Source organism: Schistocerca piceifrons, chromosome 9, assembly GCF_021461385.2.
Source record: "Schistocerca piceifrons isolate TAMUIC-IGC-003096 chromosome 9, iqSchPice1.1, whole genome shotgun sequence".
Lineage (NCBI taxonomy): Eukaryota > Metazoa > Arthropoda > Insecta > Orthoptera > Acrididae > Schistocerca > Schistocerca piceifrons.
In genome coordinates this window covers 67,682,973-67,701,743 of record NC_060146.1, presented here as the reverse complement: position 1 = coordinate 67,701,743, position 18,771 = coordinate 67,682,973, and the positions used below count along the sequence as shown (strand labels likewise).

At 45.3% G+C, this 18,771-nt stretch overlaps 1 protein-coding gene across 2 annotated transcripts in view; it reads right to left on the bottom strand.

The window, feature by feature from the left end:
- LOC124717331 (mRNA decay activator protein ZFP36L1) overlaps positions 1 to 18,771 on the bottom strand; it is a 174,484-nt gene that overhangs the window by 30,398 nt on the left and 125,315 nt on the right. The window contains exon 1 of one of the 2 annotated variants that reach the window (XM_047244163.1): positions 8,311 to 8,469. The exons of the other annotated variant lie outside the window; for it this stretch is intronic. Within the exon in view, the coding sequence (XP_047100119.1) occupies positions 8,311 to 8,385 (75 nt within the window). The 5' untranslated portion in view covers positions 8,386 to 8,469. Of the gene's footprint in view, positions 1 to 8,310; positions 8,470 to 18,771 lie in introns of those variants that run through there. 2 annotated transcript variants of the gene reach the window in all.

Below are 18,771 nucleotides of genomic sequence, written 5' to 3'. Positions count from 1 at the left end.
CCAACAGTGTGTACATTTGTTGTTGTTGTTGTCTTCAGTCCTGAGACTGGTTTGATGCAGCTCTCCATGCTACTCTATCCCGTGCAAGCATCTTCATCTCTCAGTACCTACTGCAGCCTACGTCCTTCTGAATCTGCTTAGTGTATTCATCTCTTGGTCTCCCTCTACGATTTTTACCCTCCACGCTGCCCTCCAATACTAAATTGGTGATCCCTTGATGCCTCAGAACATGTCCTACCAACCGATCCCTTCGTCTAGTCATGTTGTGCCACAAACTTCTCTTCTGCCCAATCATTAGTTAAGTGATCTACCCATCTAATCTTCAGCATTCTTCTGTAGCACCACATTTCGAAAGCTTCTATTCTCCTTCTGTCCGAACTATTTATCGTCCTTGTTTCACTTCCATACATGGCTACACTCCATACAAATACTTTCAGAAATGACTTCCTAACACTTAAATCTGTACTCCATGTTTTACACAACGAAATTATTTCATTTACATTAATGGCATTGTATGTGATGACGAGCGACCCGCTCCGACTTTGCTCGGGTAATCCGTATGTTATCCACGATCGAACGGCTTGTCTTGAGTAGTGACATTTACTCAAACTTTCACGTGTATCTAAAATCCCTATAGTAATTCGTATCTAAAATCCTTATAGTAGTTCGTATCTAAAATCGCTATAGTAATTCGTTAGATACGCCTTCACGTACAGACAGAAAAACATGCCTAGGAACTAACACAGAAACAATCTCGTATTACACTGTGCTTCAACAATTTCAACCCTCCAGAAAAGTACCTGATTATGTCCACTGTCTTATAGGCGAGAACGAGACGATGTATACAATAAAAATGGTGTTTAGTGAACGCTCACTCTTACCATTAGTGGCATCTCTTGCATAAGCATTAAACAACTACACAGTTTTACTGTTCGGTGGCAACTGAAACTTGGCGCAAAGAAAACATTCGAAGGTTATAATTTGTGTGTCATCGTCAGACATCGTAAGGCAAAGCACACATTTGCTAGTCGAATGTATCTAATTCTAAAGCGGTTGACACATTGTTAGTGCTGCTTTTATGTATTATATAACAGTATGATCTTTGTGTGACATACTACAAATCAATGAATAAATGTTGACGGAATGGTACTAGTTGGTTCAAATGGCTCTGAGCACTATGGGACTCAACGTCTGTGGTAATCAGTCCCCTAGAACTTATAACTACTTAAACCTAACTAACCTAAGGACGTCACACACCTTCATGCCCGAGGCAGCACTCGGCCCTGCGACCGTTGCAGTCGCGCGGGATACTAGTTGGTTTGCACCAAAACCTGACCAGATCATCGACAATGTATTTTAAGACGCTGAAGGTGAAACACACACACACACACACACACACACACACACACACACACATACACACACACATACACACACACACACACACACACAAAAATACGTGTGCTTTTTATAAACCTGAAGCCGACAGAAAAAACTTAAATGCAAGGCAAGAGTTATTCGTTCTTGTTAGTATCCCTAAGAAATACCACCAGAAAGTTGTGTGTGTGAGGCTATTATGGTCGCTACGACTTTTCTCCTGCCTCGATGAAGTTGTGTGTGCTACTCATTTCTGAAAGCTTCAGGCAGCTGCATAGATTTACCCACTGAAAACCTAGAACACGTTTTTGGTTTCAAGCAGCTCTCTATGCTAGGCCATTCATAACAGCTCATCTCTGCGTTAGCTACTGCAACCTATATCCATTAAAGCAGGCTCACTGCAGTCAATTCTTCGTCCTTCGCTACAGAATTATCGTTCCTAGAACTTCCCATTATTAATGAATAAACTATTACTTTATACTTCAGAATGTAGTCTGTCAACTGCATCAATTCGGTTGGGTAACAACGATTTAGTTTTAATTTTTTTCCGTTGTAACACCATTCCAATTTCTCACAATATACCCAGAAAAAACGCAATTTCTTATGTAGTAACATCTCCTGTCTCACTTTCCTCGTAAACTACATGTAGTGGAGAGCTCAGGGAATTTCAATACGATGATACAGCTGAATTCCCGTTTCGCCGACAAATCCTGGAACGACCCTTGACACAAACGATGTGTGTTGTCGACGGAAGCTAGGCTGGCAGTTGCGGTGTCCTCCGCCAGGTTGGCGCTGCAGACGGCACCGCTCGCCGGAAGCTGTGGCCTTCCCGCCCAATTTTTTCCCCATTAGTTACGGAAGCTGCCACTTGGAGCCGCTGCCAGCAGTTGCAGAGAAATAACCGCGAAAACAAGCCAGCTACCAGCTTGGAAAATTTCTCACAAGGGAACGTGGGTACGACCTTTCTATGGGCAGCGGGCTCCTAAACTTAGGAGCGTGTGCTATTTCCCGTCATACAACTAAGGTAGTTATTTGTCGGACTTGCCATAACATGGCGCAATGTCTCTTCACGGCCACGTGAAGAGTTGGCTCTATTTCAGACACTCAAAATACCAAAAAAGAAGGAACTTTTTCGGCTCAACCTCGTCCTTCGTCCTTGTGATGGCAAAAAAAATACCGCCTCTGGTTAAAAACCTTGAAAATTAGACAATCTAAATAAAGTGACAACCTAACGATATTTATCACGCCGTATTCCAATCCACGGTCATGTTAACGCCTCCTTTGTTATTTCCCCGAGGTGGTTGCCGAAAGCTATGAGTCACAAACAACAAGAAAAATACAAAGCCATCTCTTGAGGGCAATGTAACCGTCAGAAGTTGCAGGAACATACGGATGTGATGCAAAATACCAATTCGTTTGTGCACGACTTACTGTTAACAACGCTCAACACAGCAGCATCATTTTTAATATAGACTGCTCAGTCTGGACTGGAATGCACTCTTATCATGCTCTAATCGTTGATTATCATGTCTGCATTATCACAAGCAATCTTAAGTGGCAATGCTGACTACTTTCCAGAAAAATATACTTAGACGGGTACGTCACAATACTGAAACTATCACAGTGAAAAGTAACTTTAACCTATAACGGCGCACGGTACATACTTAACACAGCTAATAATGTTGCAAGTCTTGCTAATCTACAAGAACGTAAAAATTCCATTAACTTTCAATCATAAGAATCAAATTCACTCCATTACAGAACTATTCGAGCAATTATTTCCATGCCATCCTTGGATGTACAATCTACGACATTTCTCGGCTCCACAAACATCCTGTTAAAAGCTTTGACGTCTGATTAAGAATCCTGGAAATTAGTTTTGCACCGATACAGTATGCGCTACTTTCTACAGATACTAACCAACAATCTTCGACCATATTATGACACTACAGCGGTCGAAAAGTACTGGACACGAAATATGGTACGATCGAATCGCCAAGGAAGATTTTTTACTTTCATTAGTAACAATTCTCTGCAATTACTTTGTGCTTCGACTATGTGGAGAAAGAGGGAATGAGATGACTTGGTGAGTAAAAGAATAATTATTTTATTCTCTCATACTTTCAGCTGAAGAGAGATCCATACGACTGGAGCCATTATTTCAAGATAGTGAAATATTTGGACCTCATTTTACAAGCAACACCTTCAATGAAGGTGGGTGCATTCATGAGGAATCTGACACCAAACCAAAGACTCCGCGAGTATCACTGATTAAATCTTCTCCGTTTACCAGCCGAGTCGCTGAGTACTGTCGCAACTTTTCGACGAGTTTTCTAGTAGCCACTTTCAGGTTTCTGCCTGTAGATGCGTAGTAAACACGTGGGAACTCTGCGACAATGAGGCGCCAAGACTGTTGACGGTCCATGATTTCATCAACTGACTTAGTACATCTTTTAGTTGGAGATGCCCTCTCTAAGTTCTAAGAGAACTTGTAGTTTCAATAAGACGTTTGTTCACAACAAGGTTTTAAACACTGCAATTTGCTAAAAGTGAAACGTATACGAGATATCTGCGTTCAATGTGACAGGCTTTCGATTTATGGCTTGCTTTTGTATATTCGTATAGGCTCGTCCAGCTATCTTCTACTGATTTGCTTATTTTACTCGACGTAAAACCTTGTGTAAGCCTGTACATCGTCGGTATACACCAACAAACATATACTTTAGTGTAATTGCGCAACTTGCATGAATGAAAATCGATCAGACTTCAGTCAGTCAGCTTTGATAGTTCTAATGTCTGAGTAAAATTACGCTGATGACGATCAAGCACTCTCGCACACAGCACTCCAGTTACGTGTCTGGGCGTCTTACACGCACGGCACCACCTAACTGGGCAAACCTACCGAGTTAGGTGCGGTAATTCCACGGACAGACAACGTATCAGGTGATACTATTAAGTATCTCCTGTTCTGCGTAGTGGCACACACTTCTTCGAATGCGGGTCCAAACAAACACGAAGCGGCGAGAAGTGTGTATTCCGCGTGCGTTTACCGCGCAAATCGCACGCAGCAGAAGCAGGAGGGAGTCCACGGCAGCGCTTGTTAACGACCAGTCGCTGAGCAGCGCGCATCTGAATGTTAAACTGCCGAAATCGCCACTCGGTATGTCAACGGTCCACTTCGCGCTTTCGCAAGGCACGCCCACTCAACCACCGTGACCATCTGCCAACCTCGTCTAGGACGATCTCTCTCCTTTGCAGGACCAAGGTACGCACAATGAATGCATATGACCTGAAACAATTCTTCCTTTGTGCAAATTAGTACCTAACTCGTAACTGTGGAACTGCGGATCAGTATGGAGGAGTCAGAGCTATGAGCCATGACAGTTTTCTGATATTTCTCAACACACCCTACTTCCTGTACTTCTAAACGGCTTACAATGTCACACGGTCCCACTGCAAGTTGCCTGTCTAGCGGCTTCCAGGGGAGGCAACAATTTTATTTTCAGTATTTATGTAATTTGTGAATTTAAAAGTTTGAAACACTGTCAAACTCTCATTAAAACGTATAGTCTAAACAGTCTCACCGACGTCTCCTAGAAAGTCACTGTAGGTGTTTGCTTCTCTTAATGTTCCACTGAAGCACCACGGGGCTTTGCCCGCCTGACTTCTAGTATGGCTGAATGGTATTTAGAAGAACAGCTTTTGTAGTTTATCTAAAGCATGTTTGCATGTATGATTTATGTCTAACTGTTACGCCACAAATTCTCTGGTTAACGTTGAGATTGGTCGCTTGTCTGAAGCATCAGGAAAATGGATTACTAGCTGGTGAATTAGTTGGTGGGACGAAGTAGGCGCCATGTCATAGAGTTTTCCTGATTTTATTTTAATGTAGGTGTAGACTGATGGTTCTTCTAAGAGGTCTTTAATATGTCTGTCTGGTGTGTAGCAGTCTGCAGCGGCGCTGACACTGAGGATTCTGTTTTGGAGTCTGAATTTTTTGCAGATGTCAGTCTGCTGCCATAGACCACGGGTATCGCTTTGTGTTTGTAAAAAAATTCCAAGTTCCTCCCGGTTCCCACTCCACGTCATACAAAACGGGTTGCAAATAAATTCTAATGTAAGCAGCATATACTACTACTAACGATAGCACTGAAGTATTCGAAACTAAACGTCGACTTTTTTTTCCCCTGCAGCCTGAACACAAACGGTTCACCTGTAGCTGCGGGGTCAGTGCGGTAGACAGCCAACAAAGAAGATCGGGTTCAGTTCCCGGCCAGAGCCACGATTTTCTCCGCTCGGGGACTGGATGTTGTCTTGTGTCATTCTTACATTCGTATCGTTATTACTGGCACGAACGTCGCCTCAAATACACTGTCGTATCGTCTTTCTACTACTGAGATGCCTGCATGAGCACAAACCTAAAGACAAATTGAAATGAAACTTCAAACGAACATGTTTCTGGTCAGCAGCTCATCAGGAAATATTAAGATATGCACTTTACGAACTGCTTAAACTTAGTAAGCCACGACAGCTAAAGCCCATCACGTCACTCAAACTGACTATTCCATGTGTAACAGCATTACATGGAATGATGCAAACTGCTTATAAAGCGACACTCACTTCACACTGGAATATATCTAAAATGCACGCGCGATTCATACTCGAGCCGAACCAAAATCCGACGGTTAAGTAAAACGATAGAGCAAAGCAAAAATGCTGGAAAACTTGTGGAAGTCTCCGAAAAACCCTTCTTCAAAACAGACAGTTCAGGACCAACGACCAGTTTTCTACAGACACTACTTCCATCCTCAGGCATGGACAGGAAGACCCCCATAAACGTGTTATACTATGAAGAACCTTCTGCCACCCACTGCATTGATTTGAAGCACACATATCTAGGATCTTATAACGAAATATTGGTCGTCTCGCCTCCGTATTCTGAGATTTAACTGATCAATTAGTTTTAATACGCATCGCCATGGGACAGCAGACTGGAAAAGGTAAGTGCTATCTTAAGATTTAAATATCGTGCACTGCGAAAAAAAAAAAAATTTAATACTTGTAGCCTACAGCATTTTCTGTAAGACCACAATCGACAGGAAAACGTTCAGTAACTGGATATCAAACCCAGAAGACTTAAGCATTTATAACGAAGAGTACAAGATGACTTCGCTGCATACAACTCTACACTCTGGAATAATGACGCAATAAAAGCAGAACTTCAATTGTTATAATCCGGCAAGCCAATTTCGACCTTGCCATACGTGTTGGATGGATTACATTGTTTCCTGTACATTTTTCGATTGTTGGAAAGTTACAACAAGACAATGCCGTGGTGTCCAAAAAATGGTTCAAATGGCTCTGAGCACTATGGGACTTAACATCTATGGTCATCAGTCCCCTAGAACTTGGAACTACTTAAACCTAACTAACCTAAGGACGTCACACAACACCCAGTCATCACGACGCAGAGAAAATCCCTGACCCCGCCGGGAATCGAACCCGGGAACCCGGGCGTGGGAAGCGAGAACGCTACCGCACGACCACGAGCTGCGGACTGAAGCCGTGGTGTTCTTACGTCGTGTAAAAAGACTGTATTAACATCTTTTAAAATGGTGTAGGGTGACGGTGTGTACAACATGCAAAAATTTCTAAAAATTGGAAGTGCAAACGTAACGTCTACTAGTGAACGAACATACCATCCGTCAGAAACCAGTTCAAGGAAAAGATAGGCAGTGCTGCCAATGTGACACTACGTAATTACTTATCCTTATTACAGGATAATACTCAGCATTAATCACAGTTTTATCGATTACCTGTTTGCTGTCACATGGACAAGTCCTATCATCACACATGAATTTATTTGTTCATACGTCATTTAGCACTTTGGAATGACCTGCATTTTCCATTGTCTCTGCTGAGAGAAACACAGTAACCAAAGTGTGTTTCTTCCGAGTCTTATTTATCCCGTGATGAACTCTAGTACGTTCAGTGTCCCCATGACATGTGATAAGCTATAATCAGATTCTTGAACAAGGCCTCACCATTAAACTACGAGAGGCTAGTAACGTGTATACAGGTCGCAGTGCGGTACATTATGACTACAGATTTCATGAATTTATTCACGAAGGGAGACTACTGTACGCACCTCGCATTCCGCAGAGCTGGGTTCAGAAGCAAGCTAGTGAGAGATTTCATCCCCCTGAAATTGTGGTTGTGGTGGCAGACTTCTCTGTGGCGTAGCCCTCAAGTTCACTCTGGGTAGGAAAATGATAGTTTGGTTATGAGATGGCAAACAATGTGTATTCCAAATAAAAGATTAGCTCAAAGACTGATTAGTTGTTCAATGTCTATGTTCTCGCAACATTAGCGCAGTTTTCGCCATAAATACAAACTGAAAAATAAATTTGGGAAGCCTAAAGGGACAAGTCTTCGACGACAATTCTAGGCATATTACGTGCGTAAACTACAGGAGTTCAAGGGGGTCCACTACGCAGGTTTTACTCAAATCCCGCTCTGCCATCCTTTTTCACTGAAGCATTTCACTTCATGCTAATACCCAAATGGTTTCCAAAGCACGGTCACAACGCCGTTATACTTCAGTGTCCCTGTCTGCCCTTCCAACAGTTATGCATCCCCAATGATATGGGAATCGACAGTTTCGAAAACCCGTACACATGAAGAAATATGTGAAGGATTTAATACATCGTATGATCTCGGCGTGATTATGTTGCACTTTCGGATGTTCAGCCTAGCTGTATCTATTTTTCTGAGAAACTGAGAAGTGCGAGACACCCGAAGATGGACGATCGATGTACACCTAATGCGAGATAGAATATAAGTTCCAATGCCACACTCGAGTCTCTATCGACTAGAGCCAACATGCCGAGCACCTACTGTGAGAAGCAACTACGACGATGAGAGTTAACATACCAGTATGAGCGGCGACGGCGCACCAGCCAGGCGCAACTGGCAGATGTGCGTGCAGGGGCACTGCGAGAGACACATGGCGGCTGCCCACGGTCCACGTTCCAGCTGACACGACCACACTTGACGGCACACTGAGACGAGACTGACAAACACTGCCTTATGCAAGGCGCGCGCCACGACACACTATAGGCCGTTATCTGTCCACCGCCTTCTCTGCTCCACTGCGCCGGCGCGAGAACTTCCAGCTTTAGCAGGCTGCGCCTCAAGTGCGTCACAGCGTGCCACGAAAATAAGACGACTACTAACTGCCCCCGCGCCTGACCACGCAACATCGCGTTCACAACTACTGTGTTTGGGAAAAGGGACTGGAGGGGGGGGGGGGGGGGGTGGTACACATTTCGATACCTGCGATTTACGTGAACGGTTCACAAAAACACTGGTGGTAGCTGCAGGGCTTTCCATGTTTCTCCGTTTAAAGCCTGTCAATTTCGCTACTGTTTTTATTCAGGCGGTTTCGCATTTGGTCGCTTTCCACGCCGAAAAATCGAGAATCGAACCACAGGCGTCCGCATTAGTAACAGCAACGCCAACCAGCGTACGACAGAAGAGGCCCAGGCGAAGTGAAACTTCTGGATACTACTTCGACAATATATACATACATCAAATAGGAAATAGTTTTCTAATGTTCTAGAGCATATTTATTTGGTTATGAATCAGCTTTCGGCAGCTGAATGTCGCCAACACAAAAATTTCTTTACAATTAAATGAACACCCTTAGCTGCATAATGGGCGGGGGCGCTACGAATGTAGTGCGGGACAATACGTTGAGAATGTGGGTTTCGCGCGAGGCGTGCCAGATATAAAGCCCTGCAGTCGCGCTATCCTTTGTGTCCTCGGTGGCTCAGATGGATAGAGCGTCTGCCACGTAAGCAGGAGATCCCGGGTTCGAGTTCCAGTCGGGGCACACATTTTGATCTGTCCCCGTTGACGTATGTCAACGCCTGTAAGCACCTAAGGGTGTTCATTTCATTGTAATTTCATTCTAACGAGCTGCATGGTCACCGAGTAGTATATAAATATTACTTTTACAGAAGACACAAAAAGGACAACTATACACCCTCGTCACATTAAAATGAACACCCGTCAAAATCCTGAATTACAATATTCGGCAGCGCGGACGTTGCGAGACGTGCAGCACGTCACTAAGATTCTAGCTCGTACACCGACTTCAATGCAGGGATCTGCTGTGCTTGGTGCGAAATGGCCCGATCGAGGTGGTCCCTCAGATTCTCGGCTGGGTTCAAATCCGAGGAGTCTGTTGGTCACGCGAATACGGTAAACTTGTCCCTGCGCTCTTCTAACTACTCACGTAAACTGCGACGTGTTGCATTGTCCTGATGGAAGATGCTATTGTGCAGAGGAATAACAAATTGCACGTACCGGTGGACGTGGCCTCCTAGGATAGGAGATATAGTTATGCTGATCCACGCTGCCTTCCAGAATGACATCACCCTGACAATTCCACGAAAACATACCGCAGCCCACAACGCTCCCTCTTCCAGACTGGACCATCAGGCGATTGTTGCAGCATGTTTGCTTTCCAGTCCGACGACATACAAAGTGATTCACCCAAAAAGGCAACTTGTCGCCACTCAGTGGATGTCCAGTTGCGGCACTGGGAGGGGGCGGATTCAGCCTTCGTCGCCGATGAACATCAGTCGTCAGCGTAGGTGCACGAACTAGGCACCAGCTGCGGAGTCCCATAAGCAGCCACGTACGCTTAACGGCCGTTGACGAGACGCTGTTGGTGGCCACTCGGTTCATCCGGGTGTTCAGCTGCTCGTCGGTTGCACGTCTATTCGCCCTGAAAGATCTCCGCAGCCGTCGTTCACCCCTGTCAACTACGGAACGTACTGCACCAAAAAATGGTTCAAACGGCTCTGAGCACTATGGGACTTAACTGCTGCGGTCATCAGTTCTCTAGACATAGTACTACTTAAACCTAACTAACCTAAGGACATCACACACATCCATGCCCGAGGCAGGATTCGAACCCGCGACCGTAGCGCATACTGCACAACAGTTGCCTCGGCCCCGGTTCTGGATACAGTCATTTTGCCATGCACGGTATACTTCAACCAAACCGGCGTGCGAACAGTTCACAAACTTGGCCGCTCCAGTATTGCTTCCACCCTTGGCTAGAAAGATAATCATCATCCAGTCTTGGACTGCTCTGGCTGAGTACAGGCAGAGGCACGATGTTGCGCCATAACTGACGCCAGAACTACCATCTACCGGTGATGAACTGGTTGGAGTATAAGCTACAAAAGGTTGTGGAAAACGAGCACAGCAAATTACTGTGGAGACTCCCAAATTGAGGCAGATCGAATGCCGGAACAATACAGCAATACAGTGGACATCACGTCTGCAGAGACAAAACTTGTGAATCACAAATACTGCCATCCCAAGTGATGTACTGCGAATTATTCAATATGCGTTTCTGACACGGAAGGCTTATTTTAAATAGACATTCCTCAGAAGAAACATGCACACACACGATTAAATTAGTGCATCCTCTCCACCTAAATATATCAAGCATTAGAACTAATTTACGCGACGCGGCATCATGTAATGTCAGACATAAAATCATCATCTATTACAACATTAGGCCTAAAATGAAAACACACGAGGAAAAATATAGAAGAAACAAAAACCAATCTATAACAAAAGTTTCCAATATATTCAATTATAGCAGTCAGAGCTACAATCCTACATTCTAAATCGCAAACCAGAACGACTACAATACATGTTCATTTCTCGTTGCGTACAAAAGCGATGATTAATACGGGTCATACTTTTCCCAAAAAACGTTTCAGCAGTGTTACACCACACACAAGCTAGTGGCTACGACTTCAGTGAATACTGTTTTACGAGCACCACCTTTTTTTTTACTCCACTCAGCGCAGCGAGCGAGAACTAAATGGGTGAAAGAGGACTGCAGCTAATAAATCCACAGCGAGCCAATTCGCGGTACGACCGAGCATCCCATTAAACTGTACCGCCATAGCTCTGATCACACACTACAAAAAGTAACACGCGTCGCAAGTCTAACTAGGTCCGACCCTCCCTCCCTCATGGTCACTGGATCTCATCCGGTGTTAGCTGCGAATATCAAAGTCCACAGCAGCCGCAGCGGAGAAGCGGACACAGCAGGAGGAAGAGCGAGCGATCGAGTGAACACATTTGCGCAACACCTGCGAAAGAAGAAACTACACACACACACACACACACACACACACACACACACACACACACACACACACAGGCTGGTACAGTGTCAACACTGTGAGTGGAGACTGTTTCTCGGAAAAACCCCGAGCGTGGTACGCAGAGAGCAAGCGGCTTGCGGCACAACAAGACTCTCACTTTCACAGACGACGTCCGCACACGAGACCAAGGCAACTCGCATCCAGCACACACGTCACTGCCCCATCACGAAAAACGAAGAAACCTGCACAATTATGGGACGTATACAGGGCGAGTCGCGTACGACTTGCTTTACTGAACGGTTCAAGATATCGAAAAAAGATGCACATTAATTTTATTACGTAGCTGATGCGCCTGCCTCCCAACGCAGATGTCGAAACTTTTTTTTTCCTCCGACTGAAGGATGATCATGAGTAGGAGTGCACCGATATACAACGCTTGTTAGCTTAGCACTGAAACGTTCCGCGGAAGTAAACGAGGGATGTGCTGCAACTGAAAGACACTTTTTTCTTCAGTGCACGCACCCCACTACCCACGTGTGCAAAGCGTCGGGGCGAAAGCAACTTTCGCACAACATAGTGCGATGTAATTTTGAATATGCATAGAAAGAGAACTATTATGGTGTATTGCGGAAGGTAACGTGGATTCGTTCTTGCCTGTCGCGCAATGTAACGGTCATCTGCCTGCTGTAGTTAACCGTGGCCGACCCCCCCCCCCCCCCACCCCCCTCTCCGGAGAGCAGTGCCTTTGGTTCGGAACGCTACCCGTGCACATCAAACAATGCTGTGAGCGACAACAAACTCCTCGACTACTCTCATCACACTTCGGCCTTCTACCAGTATCTCAGTTGTTCTTCGCCGTGTGAAGTTATCCAAAGCATATCTCCGAACCTTGTTGTAATCAACACCATCACGACAGTGCATCGTAGCCACTGACTAGTACGTGCTGTCTTTTTCCCGTTTATTCAACTACCTTCTGTTGCCGAGCCAGCCGCACGTGGCGTTAGTCAAGCTGAACACATGTTACGTCCAACTAACTATCCACTGTTTGGAGGCTTCTGGCAACATGCTCCCACACAATATTAATTACCACGGCGTATTAATGGTTCAAGTGGCTCTGAGCACTGTGGGACTTAACATCTGTGGTCATCAGTCACCTAGAACCAAGAACTACTTAAACCTACCTAACCTAAGGACATCACATACATCCATGCCCGAGGCAGGATTCGAACCTGCGACCGTAGCAGTCGCACTGTTCCGGACTGAGCGCCTAGAAACAGCTTATTAATATGTTATTTTATCCATCTCGTCTTTCAGTTTTTCACAACAGAGAATTTTGATAGAGAACGTGGTTCCCGCAAGGCTTTGTGTCCTTTAATAACAGCGAAACGGTTGATATCTCGTGGCCTAAAACTGTAGGCAGTTACCGACCACAAAACGGCACGGCACGGCTTTCATCCTGTCTTATAAAAATACTGTGTCACTGAGATCAAAAGCAGGAGAAAACGTAACGAACTGTAGCGTTCGTTTTACCTGTCCTGTACGAAACACTGTACCTCCACATGAAATACCCTCAAGAAATTCGTAGGATTGGGTGCGAGTGCATCAAGAGGGTTCTTTAGCCGCCTGTTCCCCAAGTTCTTTCAACTGAACGCCCATTCGACGACTTGTCTGTTCCGGTTATCCAATCACGGAAAGAGGGCCTGCAGTTTAACGTGGAATCCGGCCCACGTGTCATTCACGTCTTATCTTCACATCATAGAGGCGAAGATCAGCATAAAGACAGGCTGAAAAATTCTGCTTGTCCGGGCCGACATTGTAGTTCCCAGGATCGCTGTATCACTAGAGAGAGAGAGAGAGAGAGAGAGAGAGAGAGAGAGAGAGAGAGGGGGGGGGGTTCTTACAGTGTGTGTTATTCGGTCTGTACGAGGAGCAAGTAGTGAGGGAAACCAAGGGGAAATTCGGAAAGAGAATTACCAGTTCAAGAACAACAAATAACTATTTTGCAGTCTGCGAAGACACTGATTCAGCAAGACAGCAAAAGGCTTTGAGAAGCAGAGGAACCGAACATACAGCATCTTGGAAAGATGTAATATAAAACATCAAACTAAATAAAAGGTAACAGAATGTATTCGAATTAAATCAGGCGACACTGAGGAAATCAGATTAGGAAATAACACTGAAAGTAGACGGGTTTTATTATCTGGCAGCAAATTGACTGATGATTAAGAAGTAGAGAGAATATTAAATACGGACTGGCCACAACAAGAAACAAATTTCTGAAAAAGAGCAGTTTGTTTTCATGTATTAAGTGTTAGGAGGTCTTTTCTGAAGGTAAAATTGTTCGGAGTCAGTCCTACAGAAGCGAAATGTGGGGACGATAAATAGTTCTAACAACGAGACAAAAGAAGCTTTTGTGTGTGTGTGTGTGGGGGGGGGGGGGGGGGTTCAAAACCGTAGACGAAGACCAGAGATGAACACTGATTGGGCTTGCACGTAAATTATCGGCGAGGACAGTCGTTTCAAACCTCTTTTCGGACTGTAGATCACTGTATCAGCAGCTGCAGCAGCGACGACGACGACGATAGGTGGGAGTAACGAATTACGCAAATACGTCGCTCTGCTGCCACTAAATTTCTATTAAGTTAGCAACTTTATCTCGTAATTTAGGCCGTTCGCGTTTGCTTTCTAATTATCTTGCGAGGGCAATTTAGATGATTGTCGTTGAAAGACCAGCCGCCAAGCGAACTCCTGTGTGTGTGTGTGTGTGTGTGTGTGTGGCAAAACATCCGCGTGCAGCGTGTCGCCGCTGAATAGAACAAAAGGTCAGAGCTGCAAGAAGCAAAACAAAACAAACCACACATCCGGCAGGCACGCGACGCTGAAGCCAGCGCCACCCTGCCAGAGGCGAAGGTTCGCGTTCTGCGCATGCGCGGCACTCATTTGCAATGCAGATCATGCACTCGCAGGCCGGCACCCCCGTCGCCAAGTACGTACCCGCAACAGGTGGCTCGTAGGGGGGGGGGGGGGGTGAACAAGTCAGATGGAGGCCGGCAGATAACAGCTGCGGGCCAGAGCATACAAGGCCAGGGCTAGGGCGCCAACAACTGCCGCTTGCACTGAATTGTACTGTATGCCGGAGGTTACCTGTACGAGAATACCTACACTCTCCCTGGTGCTAAATGTTTTCTCTCCGCAAGAGTTTCGTACGGTGACCGGAGTTCTGCGGCTGGACACTTGCATGCAAATCACCGTCCAATGCGGTTATGTTCTCCCTTGTTTCAGAGTCCTTTTTCTCCATGGATTTTAGGAAATAAAAAAACTTGCACCTACTTTGAACGGTAGTGAATGCAATTTAAATTTATTGCCCCTAACCTTCTCCTGAATGTATCTGTACTATCTGCGAACTGCTAACACGCCGTAACTAAATGAGATTCTATTCTGTATTACATCATAGTAAGTTTCACAGCTTGAAGCTTTTAAAGCATGTTTTCTTAGGGTTCTTTTCATGGCTCAGAATTGTCATAAAATTTTGCCAATGCTACGCGGTTATCTTTTCCACGAGAAAAACTTGTTCATGGACTCTCACGCACACAGAGAGAGAGAGAGAGAGAGAGAGAGAGAGGGGGGGGATTCTACAAAGTTCGTCCTTTCCACACTGAAGTCATTACGGATAGAAACACAAAAGGAGTGGACACATGACATACATTTCCTACTCTAGAACCGGAACTATTCCGTGGAGATGCACAACATACCGATTTTGGAAGCTCTTTATCGTAAAAGCGAAATGACCCAACCCAGCGACCTTAGCCAGTATCGACAAGCAGCCGGATAATTTCGCAAAAACACTCAGCTTTTTTTAAGGGGGAGACAGGTTCAAAAATGGCTCTGAGCATTATGGGACTTAACTTATGAGGTCATCAGTCCCCTAGAACTTAGAACTAATTAAACCTAACTAACCTAAGGACATCACACACGTCCATGCTCGAGGCAGGATTCGAACCTGCGACCGTAGCGGTCGCGCGGTTCCAGACTGTAGCGCCTAGAACCGCTCGGCCACTCCGGACGGTTGGAGAGGCAGGGCTGGGGGATTCAAATGTTTGACTCGGGCTTGATGAACACTTATTTGTTCCTTACACGAACCTTGATCGGCAACGGGTTTCATGAAACATGTTCTGTCTTCAGTTTTTTCATTAATTCTCACAGCGTCATATACGAGAATATGCGCTGCACTAAGTTTTACTTACATTTTGTATTCGTTGAACCCAAGATATAGTTTTTTTTAAGAAGGGGATGGAGGCGTGACATTGCCACCCGTGATTAAACATGAGTGGCTGTAGAAACAAGCAACAATTTTCCGTACTGACTCGTACGCTGGAAAGTGTTGACACACCGAGCAATGAAGAGGAGGTAGTCCCTGCATCGCCACAGTGGTAACTTCAGCATCTGAAGTTAAGAAGTTTACGTACGAAAACGCAATAGTTAGCATAGAGATATCACACTCAAGGGCTAATCAATGACGCGACAAATGCTCATTAACCCGCTTATCTTCAACGAGAACAACATGAGCACAAGGCCACGTCCATTCTTTTTTCTCCCCAACACTGTGAGGTTGTAACGCCAAGACGAGACAGTTTGGTTCAGCTATTACCGCGGTGAGTCTATTATTAACAGGAGATGCCTTTGTATGGGGGCAGAGGTGCGCGCTGCAAGGTGAGTGGGTAAGTTTCCGCTGGGAAACGCATCCCGAGCGTCAACAGGTAGCGCGCTACCTCACACAAGGCCAAGGTTGCACACTGGCGCCGCGTGACACAAACCTCACGTGCCTGCCGGGACCCGGCCACACGTGACCGAATGCTCAGTCCAACGGCTCAGAGGCTGAACATACTCCCTCCCCTGTGTGACGTCACCGACAGCTGAAACTACTGCAGACTCATCACGGACCCTGATTACAGGGACTGAACAAAAAATATGCAATCAGTACGAGAAACGCACGCTCGAACAAGGACGCAGATGCAGGTGTAGCTGTTTTCGCTGACCACGAACACTGTGTCCTCACAAGAGTGTTCTGTGTAGGCGTGAGTGAATTATGGTGGGACTACGTGAATTTGGACGCGGAGGTGCTGTTGGCACTCTTATGCTGGGTCCTTGTATAACGAAGGTAGCCCAAGTGTATGGTGTTTCAAGGATGCGGCACACAGGGAAAGAAAGAACATCCGCTAAGTGAACGACAATGGATGTTAAGTGATCGTGGCAGCAAGTCACTGAAAAGGACTGAGGTGAAAAGTGCGGGGACGACAACCACAAAGGTCACTGGAGAAATGAATGTTGCATTCGCGAACCAAGACACGAAGGGATCTACCGGGTGATCAGAAAGTCAGTAGAAATTTGAAAACTGAATAAATCACGGAGTAATGTAGATAGAGAGGTACAAATTGACACACATGCTTGGAATGATATGGGGTTTTATTAGAACAAAAAAAAATACTGAAGTTCAAAAAATGTCCGACAGATGGCGCTTCATCTGATCAGAATAGCACTAATTAGCATAACAAAGTAAGACAAAGCAACGATGAGGTTCTTTACAGGAAATGCTCAATATCTCCCCCATCATTCCTCCACAATAGCTGTAGTCGAGGAATAATGTTGTGAACAGCACTGTGAAGCATGTACGGTGTAATGGTGAGGCATTGGCGTCGGATGTTGTCTTTCAGCATCCCTAGAGATGTCGGTCGATCACGATACACTTGCGACTTCAAGTAACCCCAAAGCCAATAATCGCACGGACTGAGGTCTGGGGACCTGGGAGGCCAAGCATGACGAAAGTGGCGGCTGAGCACACGATCATCACCAAACGACGCGCGCAAGAGATCTTTCACGCGTCTAGCAAATAGGTTTTGTTTCTTTTTTTTTTTTGTTCTAATGCAACGCCAAGTATTTGTGTCAATTTTTACCCCTCTATCTACATTATTCTGTGGTTTATTAAGTTTTCAAATTTATACTGACTTTTTGATCACCCGGAATATAAGCTGGAAATTTTAGGGCGATCTGAAATGCCGAAGCCCTTCATCAGCGATGCAAATGCCCATAACAGGAAAACGTGCTGCTAGAGCCATAAAACCTGCACCGTGGAGCATCTGAATGAAGTCATTTCTATTTTGGTATGTATCATTTGTACATCCTACATTGGTATGTTTACATATTTTTACATTACGGCTGTAGATTGTCCTTGCGCTCACGACTGTAAAAAAAGAAGTTTAACCAACATCTTGCGACGGTTATTAGCGAGCTATCAGCATCAGCCATATGGTCGCATACGTCATACAACACATTCTGATGTATTTAAAATAGCTTTATAACTACCGCATATTTTTACGACGTATCATGTTTTATGATTCTATAGTCTGATTTCCATTTATTTTCAGTCTGTGAAGAAATTTTGGTATGGAGCTGGTTAAATAAAAATGCGTGTGTAACGATCTAGCGGTTCATATGACAAACAGATGAAAAGCGGAGGGCGAAAGACGGCGTGCGGCTGAGCAGTGTCGTACGCCTGACAGTCGTGTAATGTGGGCGGCATTGGGTCAGGCGAAACTCGCCACCTTGCGATACCGAATGGCAGCACGCACATCACACTTGACGAGAGACACTCTTGCTCTAGGCACGTTTTGCTCACTGGACGCTCAGCCGTGATATGTGCGAAATGGCGCGGTCGACGGCATACTAGAAACACTGCGAAATATCTGTGCGAGGGCGTCACTGGATTTTTCGATATGGTTTCGCGAGGGATCACGCCATGGGGAAAAAGAACTCTCTCAAGAATCTTAACACCTTGAAAACAACGGGAAACAAAGTTCAAAATTAAAAATCATGCCAGTTGCCGGGAGATTAAAACTATGTGCCGGACAGAGACTCGAACTCGACACCTTTGCCTTTCGCGAACAAGTGCTCTACCGATTGAGCTACCCGGAACGACTCGCGCCTCGTCCTCAGACTTCTACTTCTGCCAGTACCTCTTCTCGTATCAGCGCACTCTCCGCTGCCGAGTGGAATATTTCATTCCGAGATCATGCCAGACTGTGGAAACGCAGTAGTAATACAGCTACTAACAGAGAGTAACTTTTTAGTAACGTGTACGACTGAAAAATAAAAAATGCCACAGAAGCGAGCACCAAAAATGCTGGAACATGTCCTGATA